The sequence below is a fragment of the Rhipicephalus microplus genome, chromosome 4 (genome assembly GCF_043290135.1).
Source record: "Rhipicephalus microplus isolate Deutch F79 chromosome 4, USDA_Rmic, whole genome shotgun sequence".
NCBI classification, from domain to species: Eukaryota; Metazoa; Arthropoda; class Arachnida; order Ixodida; family Ixodidae; genus Rhipicephalus; species Rhipicephalus microplus.
In genome coordinates this window covers 100468104-100485270 of record NC_134703.1, presented here as the reverse complement: position 1 = coordinate 100485270, position 17167 = coordinate 100468104, and the positions used below count along the sequence as shown (strand labels likewise).

Below are 17167 nucleotides of genomic sequence, written 5' to 3'. Positions count from 1 at the left end.
TCGTCGGTCTACATCATGATGTAGAGACACCGGTTTTCATTACGTACGTATCCGCCCCATGAATTATTCGGTAGAAGCACGTAATTGTGAGTCCTATTACCTTCCTTTTATCGAGTTTGAAAGGAATTTAGTGTATGGTTTGCATGCTTTTTTATCTTGTAGCTGCGCGGCTCTTGCACGTCAGCGTTATGCTTCTCTGACAAGTCACGACCAATGCTAAAACCAATCGTTTGCCCGTTGTTTATTTACCTGTTTATTTATAAAGACACGTGTTACTTGTGTTATATCGACGTCCAATGAAACTCGTCCAGCTGTAAGCATTTGCAGTAGTATAGTGTGCACACTCCAGTCATCATCATGGACAGGTACACTGATTCGGTTTGGCAGCACAGCACATATGCGCGCCTGTCCTGGTCATAGCTGCAACGCGCGCACCAAACCATTGTGAATGCTTGCTGTTGTTCGCGTTTCATTAGACGCCGATAGTGCTGAGATTTCACGACATATCCACTAATCCCAAGCCTGCGAAACAGCACCGATTCAATATTGCCGCTATTAGAATATGAAAAGTGCGCAAGAATTCAGAAATACTTGGTTTGAGGTGCGCCCTTATTGCGACTAATGCAATGAACGGTATTTAACTACACTTACGAACGGTAAGCTAATGTACTTGTGCGTGCATTATATAAACAGGTGTGTTTAAAGCAATTTTAAATGCCATAGAAACCCTAACTGACTGATCCCTTAGCTTCCAGTTTACAGTTAAAATATCCAAATAAAACAGCACTAGAACCGTATTTCACGTTTATGGCAGCTCATCACTTCATACACGGCATACATAACTCGATGACGGTGCTATTGGTCTATTTCGTTGTGATCAGGCAACCTACGCAGGTTCATGGTGAAGATGAGCAGCACAAAGCCCAGAAGTGCGGAAGGACAGGCAGACATTTACTGAAGAAGTGAAAGACTGACGAACACGAGCGCGGACCCAGAAACGTCAAAAGGTTTTTTCAAACCGCCAAATCCATTTTTTTTCACTCTATCAGTAGCCTCAATTTTCATTAAGCGCGAGTTAAGATGAAGATGAAGGTTTGAGGTGATGAGAATTCGTCCAACTAAGAATACCACTGGCACCGATGTTTCTGCAAGACAAACTGTCTTCGTCAGCCGGGCCAAAGGAATGTCGCCGGAGTTATCGCCTCGGCAAGAAGAGGTGTTTTCGTGAGTACCCGACATGCACAAATCTATGGCACTTGCCCAAATAGCGGCTTCGCGACATAACTCACCACAGAACAAGATTATGGGTTTTTATGGGATGCCAAATATAATTTAAGCATAAATTGACAACCAAAACCAGTCGACACGCGCCAGAGCCGTGAGTGATTACAGAAAGTCCGCACCGTTAAGTTGTGCGTGAGTGAAATCCTGGGCTCCGGTGAGGCGTAGTGGTAGAGCTTGACTTCCAGGAGCAGGTCGTAGGGCTCGTTGTGGTAAAGGTCGTCCAGCACGTAGACAACCAGGCGGCCAGCTTCTTCGAACGGAGACACAAGCAGAGGTGCGAAGAAGCGTTTCGCGAAGTAGTGCAGCATCTTCCATCCGCCCGTGTAGTCTGCACCGATGAGCGAAGAATCATATTCATACAACAACACTATTGTCTATACCCTTCGTGAAATTCGATTTAATAAGTGAATATGTTACAAGGAATGCGATAATTATATATGCGCTCACATGAAGTGGACAAACGCGCGCTCAGCATCAACGTATTTATGCTCCGTCATTTCGGGTCAGTCGAATACAGAAACCTGGTCGAAACGTACCAAAGTATTCTGCCATTTTCGCTAGAATAAAAAGGCTTTAAAGTCACTGATGGCCGCACCACGTTCTTTGTCGACAAATAGTTTACGCTGAATTGCGTGTGCAAGTGGCAAACTGTAGTTGTATGAGCTCTCAGAGATAGATCTGATGCTTTATTCTTATTTTGTATAGCATAAATCAATCTTTCGGCTTCACGTGTCAAGTTTCGTTGGGTCAAGAAAAGTAACACAATTCATTTTAACGTCTGCATCAGCTAGTCAAGAGGAGGAAGCCAGCGACTCACCATTTAACGTGTCATTTCTGAAAATCCTTTCGCATGGGTGTTTCCTACAAACCATGTTTGTTTGCTGTTGTGCCTGCTCAAAGCTGCACGCCGATATTCTCGACAGAAATCACATTACTAAACCGAGTGGGTCTTACACTTCGTGTCGCATTCTCGGAATGTTTTATAAAACACTTGCGGTTCATAAAACATTCCGAGATCAAGTTTTAGGATCACCGCCAGCATACCCGACTCCTTTGCTTCTTCCTACATTCATTTTTTTTTTAGTCAGAACATTGCTTTTCAGAAAACCATTGATTTTCTTTTTTTTTTGGAATACTATACACGGACTATGGCAAAAAATAAGTAACCTCTAACGCAAGCGGTAGCGGTGCATCGTAAAAAGGTTACACGGGTCATAACACCACCAGGCTTTTGTGCAACTAGGTGTGCATACTGGTACGATGAATGCGTCATCTGAATCAAATTTTTTAAAAAAAGAAGAAATGTACTCGGCCACCCACGTTTCTACACTCCGCGTTCACACTATTGCCACAAAAAACAAAACCAAATAAAAAAGCAAGCCAAGTTCCTCATGTCACAATGCCTCTCTTTCTCGATGCCACCGTGAAAAGAACCCCGACTGTACCTAACACTGCGCCTGTATACATATCATTCGTATTTTTTCTTTCATAATTTTTTTCCTTGCTTTCTTGCTTGTTGACTTGCTTGTTTCGTGGCTCATTCTGCTGTTGGCATACTTGACTGAATCGCAGATTTACGCTAGGGCGCGGAACAACTGTTTACGCAGAGGGAAAAAAATTTTTCGTTAAAAAAACCACAGCGAAGTGCCACATGAAACATAGAGGTACGAACTGCACGTGAAGAACACTATGGTGCATTAAAGTGGAACGTCCCTTTCATGACCTCTATTCAAGAATCAATATGAGTCGCCGCGAGAAAGGTACTTTTGGTTTCTCTACTGACTAAACTGATATTCATCTCGTTTGCGGCCTCGTCGGTTTCTCATGAAGCACCAATCTGTGCCTGAACGCGACGCGACGCAGCCTTGACGCACTGCGCGGTGACGCCTCGTTTGCGGGGCGTTGTCGGATCGATTCCAAATCAACATGGAATACATGAGTCGGTTACCCACGATCGATCACGTACACTGCGCGGGGGCCGTCACGTTAGAAGAAAATGTCGTTATGACGCGTGCGTTGGGCGGATTTCTTTAAAGCACCAACAACTTTTCCACTTTTGTGACGTCGAGGCATGAAGAGACCAGCAGCAATTATTTTCTGTCATCACCTGCAGCATTTGCACAAAAATTATGCACGCCGTACATTACACAACTTGCAGTCGCAAGTTCGCAAAAAGCAGACACTAGGTTCTTCGTATCAACGAGGCCAAGGTTTCTTATCGCTGGACAGCCTAGACCAAGCAAGTCGATTCCTGGCACAAAGTGTTAAGAAGACATACTTCGTCGCGTGCTTACGTACTGTAGCCCAAGCTAACGCAAGCAGACAAATCAAACAACCCTGCACATAAGGCAGAATAGGACACAAAATAGGAGAGGGAAGTCAGATGTTGAGTAGGAAGGGGTTAAAACAAAGCGAAATCAGGGAGATACGAAGGACTGAAGCAAAGATTATTCTTGAATAGGATGTGTCACTGGAGCCAATGCGCTTCGATCTTGTTTTTATAAAGCCAGCTAATCGATAACTTAACTTCTGTAGTTGGGGGAGGGAGCACGAAGCGTACACATATACGTGCTAAGCAAGACAGATGTTACCTTGAAGAAGACAAAGTTACCAAAAAGCTAGTGCCAGTGACACGTCCAGTTTAATAATGTTCGTTCGTTCAAGCCTACACAAAGGCATCCACAAGGTCCCGCATCAGAAAGAACACCACAGGCATGTCCGCCTAAGGTCAGGCCAACCGAGGCGTCATAAAAATCGGTCTCATAAGAATCGGTATAACACGAAAGTGCAACGTGTCTTCCCAGGGGTAGTCGAGCGCTTACTGCGCATTGTTTCGCCACAAGGGTGAAACAGCTATTTCGTGGCGACAAATTGTAATGTCGTCAGAAGAACGGCAAGCATCTCGAAACTACCAGCGCCCAGCTGAATCAGAAAGGAAGAAGTAAAAGAACATAAATAATCACTGTCACAGCTCCACATTTAAGCGCGTAGCTCAGGCCCAAAGAACGACGCCCTAAACGAACAGCACAAGCGCGAACTAACAACTGTCACATCTACTGTTTTGTGAGTGAGCAGCGCGTTCTTCCGCAAACGCAGCCACGGCAGTGAGAAAAGTGACCTTCGCACTCTCTGTAACTCACCCCCACCACCCCTCAACGCCTACTTGCGCTAAAAGAACAAAACATACACACTGCGCGTGCATCGCAACGCGCGAGGCGACGATCTTTTAAGCACACCCTTCGCGCCTTTCGTGCCATCTCGCTAGTGATAACCAGAGCCCGATAACATGCCAGCGAGTTTCGAGTACCGCCAACGGTAAATTGTGTATATAAATAGCTCACCGTTCGTACGATGCAGAACGTTCGCTTCATGAGGCCTACGGGACGGCTCTATGCCCTCCCATAGTAGAGTACCTAGTACTCAAATCGTTATCCACTTTTTCTAAACACACATAGATATCGCCCATGTTAAGTTTTGCTGAGGGCCTCGTAGCTTGATAAGACAGATGCTTGGGCCAGTTGGTGATCGGGAATCAAAATATTTGCACAGCGCAAGACTACAAGTAGTTACAGCGTAACTACGGAAGAAGGAACAAGGGCCGAAAAGAGCACTGTGCTCTTTTCAGCGCTCTTTTCTGTTCTTGTCTCTTCTTCCGTACTTAAGCCGTAACTATTCGTAGTCTTGCGCTGTGGAAATATGTTGGCCCTCATAAAGCATGAGGCTTACGGTACGGCTATATGCTCTCCCATAGTACAGTACCAAGTGCTCTAAATTGGTAACCACTGTTTCTAAACCAAGAACGCGCCGTTTCGGCCCACAACAGAAATACGTCAGCCGAGCCTTGGTGGAATCCGGCATAAAGCACTTCCATGTAAACAAACAACAGAACTTCAATGCTGTCTATCGTAGCACACAAATTTACATTACATTGTCTCCTCACTGAAACACACTGGGCCGACTGTCACTCAATATAGAGAGCCGTGCTTACTAACAACGGCGCCGTGACGATGACTGATATCTGGTTGCTATTACGCAAGCTTAAATCCCGCTTTTGTAAACCGGGAGCTTCATTTTTAATACGAAAACCTTAACGTTTCCCAAAACAGGATATTTGGCCATCGGCATCAGTTGCGCCATGAAGCTTCCCGACAGGATGGCGTCAACACGAGTGATACGAAAGTCGCCGTCATGTGATGACGTTGTTACGAATCAAACAGAACGCAGAGACAGCGTATGATGTTATCATGCATGACTTCACAATCGGGCCGCGTATACCGTGGCGTCACATGATGGCGTCGTCACACGACATTCGCTCTCGGCGTACTGCTCACAGAGGCAGTACCAAACCATGGTAAGTAGAGAAAGCGTCCGAAGAGTGGCAGGGCAGTCTCATTACACCGACTCAGAATAATAAAAAAAATAATGCAGACCTTCATACAGTCTTAGGCGAATGCATAAGGTGCCGTGTGATTTTTCCTTGGCACTGTGGATGTCGACTCCCCCCGCGTCTCGCCTAAATGTCTAGAGACTAACAGAAATAGTCAATTTCCACTGAATGCACCGTTTCGTCACTGGATCTAGTACGCGTAATTCTATTCCAATGCTTATCTTTCCGAGGTCCCTTTGACCAGTACGTGAAGCCACAACCTGCCATTGTATGCCAGAGCCCTTGAACCACAGCGAGCGTCTCAAGTGCCTCTGTTATGAACTCCTGCAGTAGTACGCACCGATGGAGGACCACGAAGGTGCCTGCCAAACGTCGTTGAGATGCCAGTAGACGGCGCCCATGGTCAGACCCTGAGAGCGGCGAACCGTCAGCCGCTGCCGACGGTAGTGCTCAGCCTGGGTCTTGACGCCCATTGCCTGGTAGATCTGCACACATGAAAGGTTCCGGTCATGTTTTACTGCTGTATGAAATTAGGGGCAAGTAATGCTTAGGGAGTGCGAAAGATGGAAACATATGGCAAAGCAGGCCACGGGATATCAGCGCCCTATCCCGTGATCTTCTTAGTCTAGTCCATTCAGTTTTTTCCCGCTGCTTTAAACTATGACCACTAAGGAACCCACGCATAAGCACATACTTTTGAACAAGTATCTTCATATATTTATGCAAAAACCATCCAATTATTTAAAGCCTTAATCTTCATTACCTTATACAGATATTCCTAGTTACCCCTATTTTATGACCCACACCATTGGCGTACGCAGAGTTCTACGTCAGGAGTAACAAACTGTCATCACAGTGCCCCCTAACCCATTAGACGAGTCCGAAAGAAAACAGGCATCACAATGGACGCGAAAATGAAAATGCTTTCCTGGAGTAAAAGTGCGAAGTAAACCATGCGTGGAATGCTGCCATTATTGTCAAAACCTGCGATGTCCTAACCCGGCTCATCGAAACATCGTGGTACATGTCAGACTATGTAAAGGCCCGAGGCTCACTTGGCCCTACATTTCACATTTCAAACTCATTGCTATGAGTTCTTTTTTTATTTAGCTTATCTTGACGCACGTGATTCGAAAATAGAGGCCATTGGCACGCGATCTGTTTCTATCTTTCTTTCCTTATTTAATTAATTATTTATTTATTTATTTTCTTGTTGTGCTTGCTATGTACGTTTGAATGACTTTCTGTTTTTTTTAGCATCAAACTTTTTGCTGTATATAGTACCACCAGCAAGAGACGCTTAGGCAACAATTATCTACTTGCCACTGCAGAAATTCTGCGCTCTCTTCGAGAGAACCTTAGTCCCCAAATTTCCTACACATGCATACTGCAGTAAGCACAGCCACCGCCGCTGGCACCCACGCGAATTAAATGATTCACAAGTCATTCAGCGTTCAAATGTAAAACATTCGGCAGATCCCACGTGCCTGGAAATCGACGTTGTGCGAAGCATGGGGAGGGAAGGTGGCCATGTTGCGATTTTTTTATTGAACGACATGTCACAAAATGAGGCTAATTATAATACCAATGTTGCACGCACTGACATATGTTCAAGATTGATTGATTTGTGGGGTTTAACGTCCCAAAACCACCATATGATTATGAGAGACGCCGTAGTGGAGGGCTCCGGAAATTTCGACCACCTGGGGTTCTTTAACGTGCACCCAAATCTGAGTACACGGGCCTACAACATTTCCGCCTCCATCGGAAATGCAGCCGCCGCAGCCGGGATTCGAACCCGCGACCTGCGGGTCAGCAGCCGAGTACCTTAGCCACTATACCACCACGGCGGGGCGACATATGTTCAAGAGTTGAAGCTGTTTATATAAGCAGTTGTTTGCACTTGCGCAACGATGCCAACTGGAACATGCGTATTAGCAACACAAGAAGGTCGTATGAAGCGCTGATGCTCGCGAAGAGCTGGCCCTGGACACTGCTACATAAATCAACTTCACCGCAGGTCAGATAACCGTAATTAACGTTAAACCAATGTGGCGGCTGTATTGAAGGAGTACATATGTAATGTTTATAAAATTGGGTAGGCAGCACTGCAACCACTATTGACGTTTCACGAAGATCAGCGTCTATTTGAAAAGTAGTTCCAAGGCCTGGCGTAGCTCTGTGGCAAAATGCTTTGTTGTCGCGCAGAATGTTTTGGTTCGATTCCAGCTGGGACCCTGACACTTATTCTTCGCATTCGTCGGGTCGACGCTACCGATGTCGGGTATTTCTTAACGCTCGCGCGTTAAAATTGCCCATGTGTGTCGTCGTACCTGGGTATATACTGTCGACCACCTGTGGCACATACCCGCACACCAGCGGCACATACCGGTCCGTGGGTATGTGCCACTGTCTGGCGGGAAGTGTTCGACGACGTACGCTCCGGGATTGTGACATTATTCCTGTCTTGACCAGTGCGTCATATTCGTCAAACCACCTTACCCTTCCATGCCAATTTTGGTTCACGGCAAGTTAAGAGGGTGACGACGAGAGCACCTAAAAGTAAGCGGCTAAATAGATAAATAGAAAGATAGAAAGATACGCTCAAAGTCGCCGAAGTTCGCTAAGAAATGCATTTTAAAAACTAGAGTGGTACAAAACACCTGGTGAAATGACACAGCTTTCATTCGATATGTGTGGTGAAGTAGCAGGCTGTCACTCGTCCGGTTGGTGGTCCCCAGGCATAGACGCATCAGCCTTTTGCTAGATGAATCCCCCTAACAATTTGTGATAGCCTGTCGGAAAGACTAGTGTCAGTGCCGTACGATATCGACAAAAAAATAGGAAAAAGACACGATTTCTTAGGCTTTGTTAATTCTGTGAAGTACGTTTGCTTTAAAATTGTTTTGAGGTAGTTTTGATGAACAAATTTAACCAAAGTTGGTATCATTCTTCTAGGCAAAAACTTAATTACATGCAAAGTCATTTCTCTTTTTTAACACGAAAGTGTATTATGCCGGCGTCCACCACGGCTCTGCTGAATGTGCCACCTAGCCAAGGTCCCAAACTTTGCCTTTACGGGCAGCAGTTATTCGCAGGCGACGTTATGTCAGGTGAGCCGCAGGCCTCAACGCTACGTGATGGGATTTCTATCAGCTCCACGTACCTGAGACAGAAAGATGAAGATCCTAAGGGCCTGGTCGGTTCCATCTTTCTTGGGAAGCGTGAAAACAGCCGACATGTACGTTTCCACTCTGGCATTGGCTTTATTATGAGAAAGGACAAAAAATACCAAAGGTTAGAAAGCAGTTTATTTATTTTTTTATTTATTTATTTATTTATTTATTTATTATTTATTTATTTATTTATTTATTTATTTATTTATTTATTTATTATTACAGTACCTTCAGAGCCCGGAGGCGTTACAGAAGGGGTTGGTAATAGTATACACAGTAATAACAAGAACAAGAGCACAAAACTGCCAAGAATAAACACCCCCTTCAACAGCAGTCTTAAAAGCAGTGACATCGGTCACTTGGGCAACAGATCATTCATCGCAATCATAACCTCAGAGTTACAATCGAAAAGCAAGCAAGATCACGTATAGTGTAAACCCTCCGCTGGGTTCAAAATGCGCGCGTTTACACTTTATTGGCCAACGCAAGATCACGACATGCCGACACAGGCAATGGCGTTTTCATTATATACTGTCTACTTCACAACAGGATCTATACCTGCTCTAGTAGCGGCCTCAGTGTTTCTGGACCAAATATTCATAATATTAACAGGCACGCACGCTCTCGCTATGCTGCAAAACGCGGTGCAGAACACTAAATGTCTTACAAGCGTTACCTTTTCGCCAAACGTCACGGAACTTCTATGATGAGGAAATAACGTGAGATTTTCCCCGGGCGTGATTGAAGATAAGATAAGCGTGGAGGCGTCATGTGACGCCTAGTGTAGGATTTCAACGACGTAGTTGAACAAGTTTTCGTTTATATCGTGCATTCGAATGGGCGCTTAAAATCAAAGTATTTCTTGCTCAAGTTTAGCAAACGGGGCAGCAAACTTTTTGGCAAATACTTCATTGCACAGATGAAGCAAGTAATCTGGGCCTTCATTCACGATGGCGAAAGAAAAGAATCCCTCTTGAATAATTTTATTACACCTCTGGAGGCATACTCTTGAACCCTGGAGGTGTCAGCGGAGGATTGTATTGTTTTTCAGTGAGCACGTTCAAGCTGGACAAGATCAACATTTACACATAAATGCCATGAGCGCTGTTTTTACTGCATGTGCTTGTATTATATAGAAGACAATCACTTAATGAATTTCAAGGTAGTCTACCAATCTACAGCCCCCGCCATAAATAAATCGCAAGGGACACGGAAAGGAAGCAATTTGAACTGACAAATTTTAACATGTCCAAACGAAACCCCTGACTGCACGTTTCAGGTACCAGTGACCATGGCACAACATCTGTGGCTCGTAAGTGAAAAACCAGCTCACAAAGAAATTACATTTAAATTGAATTTGAAACGCGCGCGAAATATTCTGATAGTTGGAATGGCTATCCACTTGATCATACAGCTGAAAGCTAGTCAAAATAAATTTAAAAGCTTTCCTCAAACGTTACAACGACCAGAAGGAGGCGAAAGGTATCCTCACGTCGAATCTAATCATGCAGTGCAAAATGTTAATTAACGTTGCGTCTTGGTCTTCAACATCAAATGAACTCGTTGCATCCGGATGGACGCGTTCAGATTTCGCTGTTTTCTCAAGAATCGTAGCTTCAGCATTACAGAGTCAAACTTGAATTGATAATAACATGTGAGGTTTTACGTGAAGAGAACAGCATATGATAATGAGGGACGTCGTAGAGTGAAGGGCTCCGAAATATTCGCAATCTTTTAACATGCACAGACACCGCCGACTGTTAATTTCGTCTGATTTGGAACGCTACCACCATGGCCGGGGTCGACCCCACGACTTCCGTTTCAACAGCCGAGCATCGTAACCAAAGCAGCACCGAGGCGTTCGGACTTGGGTTGAATACGAACTTGACTTAAAACAGAGAACATGCAAAGGCATTGATTGATTGATTGATTGATTGATTGATTGATTGATTGATTGATTGATTGATTGATATGTTGCGTTTGACGTTTTAAAACCACCATATGATTACGAGAGACGCCGTAGTGGAGGGCTGCGGAAATTTCGACCACCTGGGGTTCTTTACCGTGCACCCAATGCAAAGGTATTGATGCCATCATCTCAATACTGCGAGCCAGCTTTTGGAGACGCACTCACATGTCTGCACCTGCTAAGCTTCGTGGAATATTCGGACACTTTACTCAAACGCTTTGGATATAACAAAGCTCTCAGTGTTAACACCTCTCCGCGAAAGAGAAAGGAAACCGAGTTCAGATCGTGTGTGAAGTGTACTGCGAGCCGTCGTAAATATCAGTGGAGCATATTTCGAAAGCTCTTCACTACCGCCTGTCCCGCGATACAGCCGTTAAACAATGTGAGCATGCACTTACACGACGTTCATTCCGTTAACACGTGTACAAAATATCACGCCGTCTCGCGATGAATTCAAGCGACAAGTGAAGCTGAGGAAGAACACTCGAGGATGACGCGCATATCTGCTTCCACACAGCGTCCGGATTCATTACAAGTACACGCACCTCTCGTGCAACTGGGTAAAGCTCCCGAAGAAAACCCACTCAACGTTTCGCGTCGATGTACATATACGCAAACTTCGCCCGTATCAGCTGCCGCCAGCGCCAAAGTGCTACGCAAACACTCCGGGCACGCGCGCGGATGACACCCAACACGTTGAGTGCTGTTGAACCATGAGAGAACGGCTCTTGAGGGTTCGTATAAGCAAGAGAATGTGAACGGGAAGGTTATTTTTGAAGGCTTTCTCTCAGTCTCGGAAATTCTTGGCATTTGCGCGCGAGCGCTACATTTCATTCTTATAGGGACGAATCTCTTTAAGGTCGAGGCTTGTCCGTTGGCGTTGTGCGACGTAGCCGCCGCTATAGTGACGATGACGCTGTGACGGGGAAGATGATGACTCAGATTATCACGGAGAACGACTCACTAGTGCAGTATATGACGTCTCAAAATGCTTTACGATTCCTTTCGTATGACTGTAAACAACTAACAACTAACAGAGGAACGTGCACAGACCTCGTCTTTGCCAACTTAAGGCTAGATTCAATACCAAAATGCACTAATATTAAAGGCGAAATGAAATTCACAACAGAACACAGCATACCAGTTATGACCAATAAACATCGTGTGTAACTGTACGCCACTTTGTCACTTATTTACATGCATGTGTGGTCAATTTCACGGGTTATTTACGGTTAACACCGAACAATCCCACTTCTTCGTCTACTCGATCATCATTCACATCGTAGACATGCCGTGATTTTTTCCTTGGTACCAAGAAAGCGACGCGAGTCTAAACAGTCCATTAACAAATTCCTCAATATACGATAGAGTACCTTTGATTTTGAGAGCGCTCACAATCATAATCATAAAAACGTCAAAACAAATATCAAAATTAAAGACACTAGGTACGAGGCTTATTGTGTAACGCTGCATTCTACCACGAAAGAGCGAAATGATATTGTGTCGTGTTTCTTGCGTGTTCTGGCTTTACGCTTCATCGCAACGTGTAGCCTCATTTTGCGTATATTTGGGATGTCTAGTCGTAATTTTAATAATTACGTATTGATATTGTGCATACCTTGTCTGAGACTGCTCTGTCCGCACAAAAAAAAAAATCTAACGTAGCATTGTGATGCTGTTTGCTAGCCCACCAACCCAAGTGCATCCTGTTCTCCAGCGCTTGCGGGAAAGGCAGCACCAAGTCTCCGGGTTCCAGGGCGGTGGACAGCGTCTCCATCGAAGGGAACGAGACGAGACCGAAGCTCGAACAGAAACGGGGCGTCGTGACGGAGTCCAGGCTCCAGGGAGGAGAGTAGTAGTCAAAGTAGTGCACTGCCAATCGGCCGTGAGCAAATGAAATAGTCAGAGGTCATGAGAAAGAACCGAAGAGCCTAGACAGATGAGTGTCACACGAAAATTGTTATATGCTATACAAATGAACGCTGAGAAGAACAAAGAGGTAAAGAAGACAAGATGACGCATGGCAGGGAGGGCACATATTTGTAGCGCTTCTACAAGATTTTAGTTGCAGAAGATTATGTGAAATCGTGCTAAAGGCTAACATACCCACCCCGCTACGTGGTTCCATAGTTGCAGGTGGGATCTGATGTCAAAGTAATGCAAGTGTAGATGGCGTAGCACACCAGCAAAAAAAAATAAAAAATAATGATGCCACTACGCATACGCTAGACAACATTATGGGACAATACATTCAATAAAAGCACTTTTGCCTACCTTTAATCAGTGAAATATATATGCTATTTTTTTGTATTAAACGCCGGTTTTCTTTTTTTTACGCGCCAAGAACGATACGATTATGAGGCATACCGCACAATGTGTCTCCAAAATAATTTTCACCTTAAAGAGACACTAAAGCCAAAGGAAAATTTATGTCAGAATGAAAGCTCAATGTATGACGTCTAAAACGGCATTATTATAACAGCAGTGTCTTACTTACCAAAAGCCTACCATTAATTCCTAGTAATAAAACTAGATACAATAAAAAAACTTTCCGTGTGCCTTTAGATGAAATAAAATGCTGCTTGTGCGTTTCTGTTTGACTTAGGTGAAAGAACCGCCTGGCGTTATTATGGAGAATAACGCGAGTAGTCCAAAAATCAAGTTTTTGACTTGTTAGGCTGGATAGGTGGTCCCATCTAGCCGGGCTCAGTTGAATTAATTAGGCAGAATCAGGGTCACTGAGATTTCAGAAAACTGTTCAGTGGTCGTTGTTGCCAATGGTTGTTGCTACTGTGGATCCCGCTGCTTTCGCTCTGCTGCTACTGGTGTCGGCGGCCGCATAGTAAAGGCGGGAACGTTGGGCACCGAAACAATGACATCCGCCTTCACGCGTCGGTGATTTGAAGTGGTCGAACGCAATGCAGATCACTAAAACGTGATTTTTATTTTTCAAAATAAGCAATGTCTTTGCACAAAATATCAATACTAGTTTATGGGACCGCTATTTCATATTTGCCTTTAGTGTCCCTTTAACGTGAGCTTAATTCCAAGTACACAGGTGTTTTTACTTTTCACCCTCGTCGAAAAGAAGCTGTCATGGTTGGGAATCGAATCCTCGCTCACGTGGTTTCAGCGTTAAACCATAGCTACTAAGCCACCTTGGTATGTGCGTAGTGGCACGAAATTCTACTTTGGACTTCCCCTTTTTTGTCTTCACAATCAGCCTTATACCATCAAACTATGTCAAACGGTACTTTGACAGCCTGAGCGCAGCTAGCGTTTGTACTTCACCATCACCATCATCATCCTGACTACGCCCCCTCCAGGGCAAAAGCCTCTGTTATGTTCCGTCAAAAAATCCGGTCCTACGTTTCCTGCCGCCTCGCTGTATACCTGCAACCTTCTTAATCTCATCTTCCCACCTAATATCTTGTCTCCCCCTCACAACCTTGCCTTCTCTTGGAATCCAGTCAGCAACCCTAAATGGCTAGCGGTTATCCGACTGACATGCTTCGTGCCCAGCCCATGTCAACATCTTCTTGATATGAACTATGATATCTTTAACTCCCGTTTGTTTCCTGTCCAAGTCTGCTCTCTTTTGTCTTCTTGACATTTCCCTAGTGCAAGGTAGCCAATGAGATATGTGGTTTTTGGTTAACTCCCTGCCTTTGCGCATCAAATCTCCCTGTTTTTCTCGTCTCGTAAAGGAAAACTAAAGAGCAAAACATTTTTTTTTTTTTGCGTATCATTTCACGATCCCGAAACCACCATTTTTAACACCCATAGACGCTTAGTCTGCGTGAAAACGCGTGAAAAGAAAATTAGGGTGGCAACGCTACCTTGTATTTGACGTAGTAAATTTTGAAGGCGCCTACTGGCTCCTACATATCTTCCAACCAATAAAAATACAGTGCATTGCAATCTGTGGTTTCAATAGATTTAGGATACAGAATTTGAGAACATTTCATTGAGCCAATGTGACGAAAATACCGAAAGTACATTCCGAAATTATTTGCGTCACGCTTGGAGATTTTCGCACGAAATTTGAAAACAAAGCTTCGACCTTGTATTGTCCACTAACAATGAACATATTTCAGTGAAACATATGGCATTAATGTTCTCAGAGTGGAATTTCTTCCTCTAAACCCAGTCGTTGTTCCCCTTAGTGTTCTTTAATGTTACACCTATATATATATTTTTTCAATCACTCGTTGCATCGTTCTCAATTCACGGTGAACACTCTAGGCGTCCAGGTTTCTGCTCCACAGCAGGAACCTGGAGTACGTGTTTGCACTTAATGCTTCTTAAACAATGTATGCGTACCATCGCCGTAGAGTACGTCGTTCGGGTTGTCGTGAATGCCCCCGCTCAGTTCCGAAAGCAGACCGTTGGAAGGAGTCGAACCCACGAAAGGTCGCGACATGTCATCTTCGTAGACAATTTTTTGCAATGTTTCCACGTACAGCTTGACATAGTCATCGCGGTGCTCCGTCGTAAGAAGCCTGCGGCAGTCATTTGAGAAGAAGAGGGAGAGGGGTCAAAGGGGAAAGGAAATGGGGCGAGCCCATCACAGTACCGATGTTGTTCGCTATAGCTAGTGAGTGAAACATCAAGGTTCAAGCATCGGCCCTTATTAGCGTGCCGGATCACTTTGAAACTACTTGCATGCGTAGGGGAAAAAATTAAGCCGAAAAGAACAGTATCCAACATTTACTAGCTCTCTCTGTCCAGCCCCCCCCCCCCCCCCCTCTGAAAAAAATCCATACAGTGAAATGTTCTTATGACCTACAGAGAGGTGTGAGGTAAGATTTCGCCCGTTTTATTGTAAAAAAACAGCATGAATGAACGCAGCAGAGACGAATAGGCAATGAAAATACGGTGCGTTGTGCTTCAAAGAGAAAAATGCGTGACCGAACTGAATTTGATACACGAAATAAGGAGTACCGCGCACAAAAAAAAACCACCAGCTCATTGAGTTTAAAATGAATTTTAAGCGTTACAGAAGAAGGACCCTTAAAACCTTATCGCGTTAGAATTGGCCTCATGGCGACGACAAAAAGCTCACCATACTTGACCTTACCATGGTTTGGAAATAGAACGATAATCACTCCGAAGCGATGTTTGCTGTTGCTTATCCATGCCCACCACACAAACCATTGTCGCTTTAGAGCGGCTTCAGTGCAATATTTTTTTTTGCTTCTCTTAAATCAATGCTATTCACCTCAGCACTAGTAAAAGCATTACGACACCTCGACAAAGTTTTCTGAGACGATTTCCATAAGTTTTTCTTTACACGTCTGTCTTATTGTTTATGAAGAGCAAATGGCCGTTAGGCGAAAGTGGTGCCACTTGAAAAAGGAAAGAGAAAAAAAAAACGTACATCATTGGGACTACACGCGTCATATGATTTCGTGCGCAAGCGGCTACGCGTTTAACAGAAAAAGAAGACAAAGGAGTTCCCTGGGCACTGTTTACAGGCGGCATTACCCTCACGAGTCTTCCATGGCCACTGATATAGCGGTCGTGGCGCAGTGGAACTCGAACTGTACTTTGAACTAGTTAGGCAACTCTTTCGAAAACACTGGACCTCATAATGGGTGCTTTCGGGAAACCGTGCATCTGGCCTTGCGAAAGTAAGCCGCTCCAACTTATCACTACATGGCGACGCTTTTTCCTTCTTCTTCCCTCTCCTCTGTATGTCGCTCGCTATAGCAGGGCATATTTTTAAACTAGTTCATGTCTCTCGTTTGTAACGACGTTTTTTACGCTTCATCAAAGTTCACAGAGACAAGGAAACATGAATCTTGTGCAGACGTTCGCGCTTGCCTACGTTTTATCTTTCTGTGTCTATGCCCAGTTTGATCTGGAGCGAGAAACGACGATATAGAAAAACTAACTTTTTTTCTTCCCCGTCTACTCAAAGAACAGGATAAAACTTTTGCACCCCTTGAGGCGCTTTTAACATAAATTGAGACCCGCACACTTCAAGAAACAATGACTAAGTGTCTACGCTATCGACGTCATTCATTGCGTCATGGTAGCGTAACAATTTTTCACGGCACCTTCAGCGACATTGGTGTCTGACAGGGAAGTAGCCCGTGTGTGAAATAGTTCGACGTTACTGATTTCCACTTCATCGTCAAAAAATGAAGGCGTGAAAACTCGAGAGTAAGTGAACTTCTAAAACACGCACCAACACAAATGTTGGGTGTCCCACTTAGCACTTTAAAAGTGCTGTTTAGAGTTAAACTGCGAGAACTTTTGCAAGGCACGTAATTACATACGCAAATACGTTCAAGTTTACAGCTGCCGTCACATTGCGTTTTTGAGGAGGGTGTTATTAATTCTCGA

General features: G+C 44.4%; 1 protein-coding gene across 1 annotated transcript in view; it reads right to left on the bottom strand.

Moving 5' to 3' along the window:
* The window catches only part of LOC119172805 (beta-mannosidase-like), a 54939-nt gene that overhangs the window by 11013 nt on the left and 26759 nt on the right, over positions 1-17167 (bottom strand). The window contains exons 10-14 of the mRNA XM_075893135.1: positions 15140-15318; positions 12512-12688; positions 8838-8935; positions 6012-6156; positions 1404-1612 (exon numbers count right to left, since the gene is read on the bottom strand). Coding sequence (XP_075749250.1) covers positions 1404-1612; positions 6012-6156; positions 8838-8935; positions 12512-12688; positions 15140-15318 — 808 coding nt within the window. The remainder of the gene's footprint in view (positions 1-1403; positions 1613-6011; positions 6157-8837; positions 8936-12511; positions 12689-15139; positions 15319-17167) is intronic.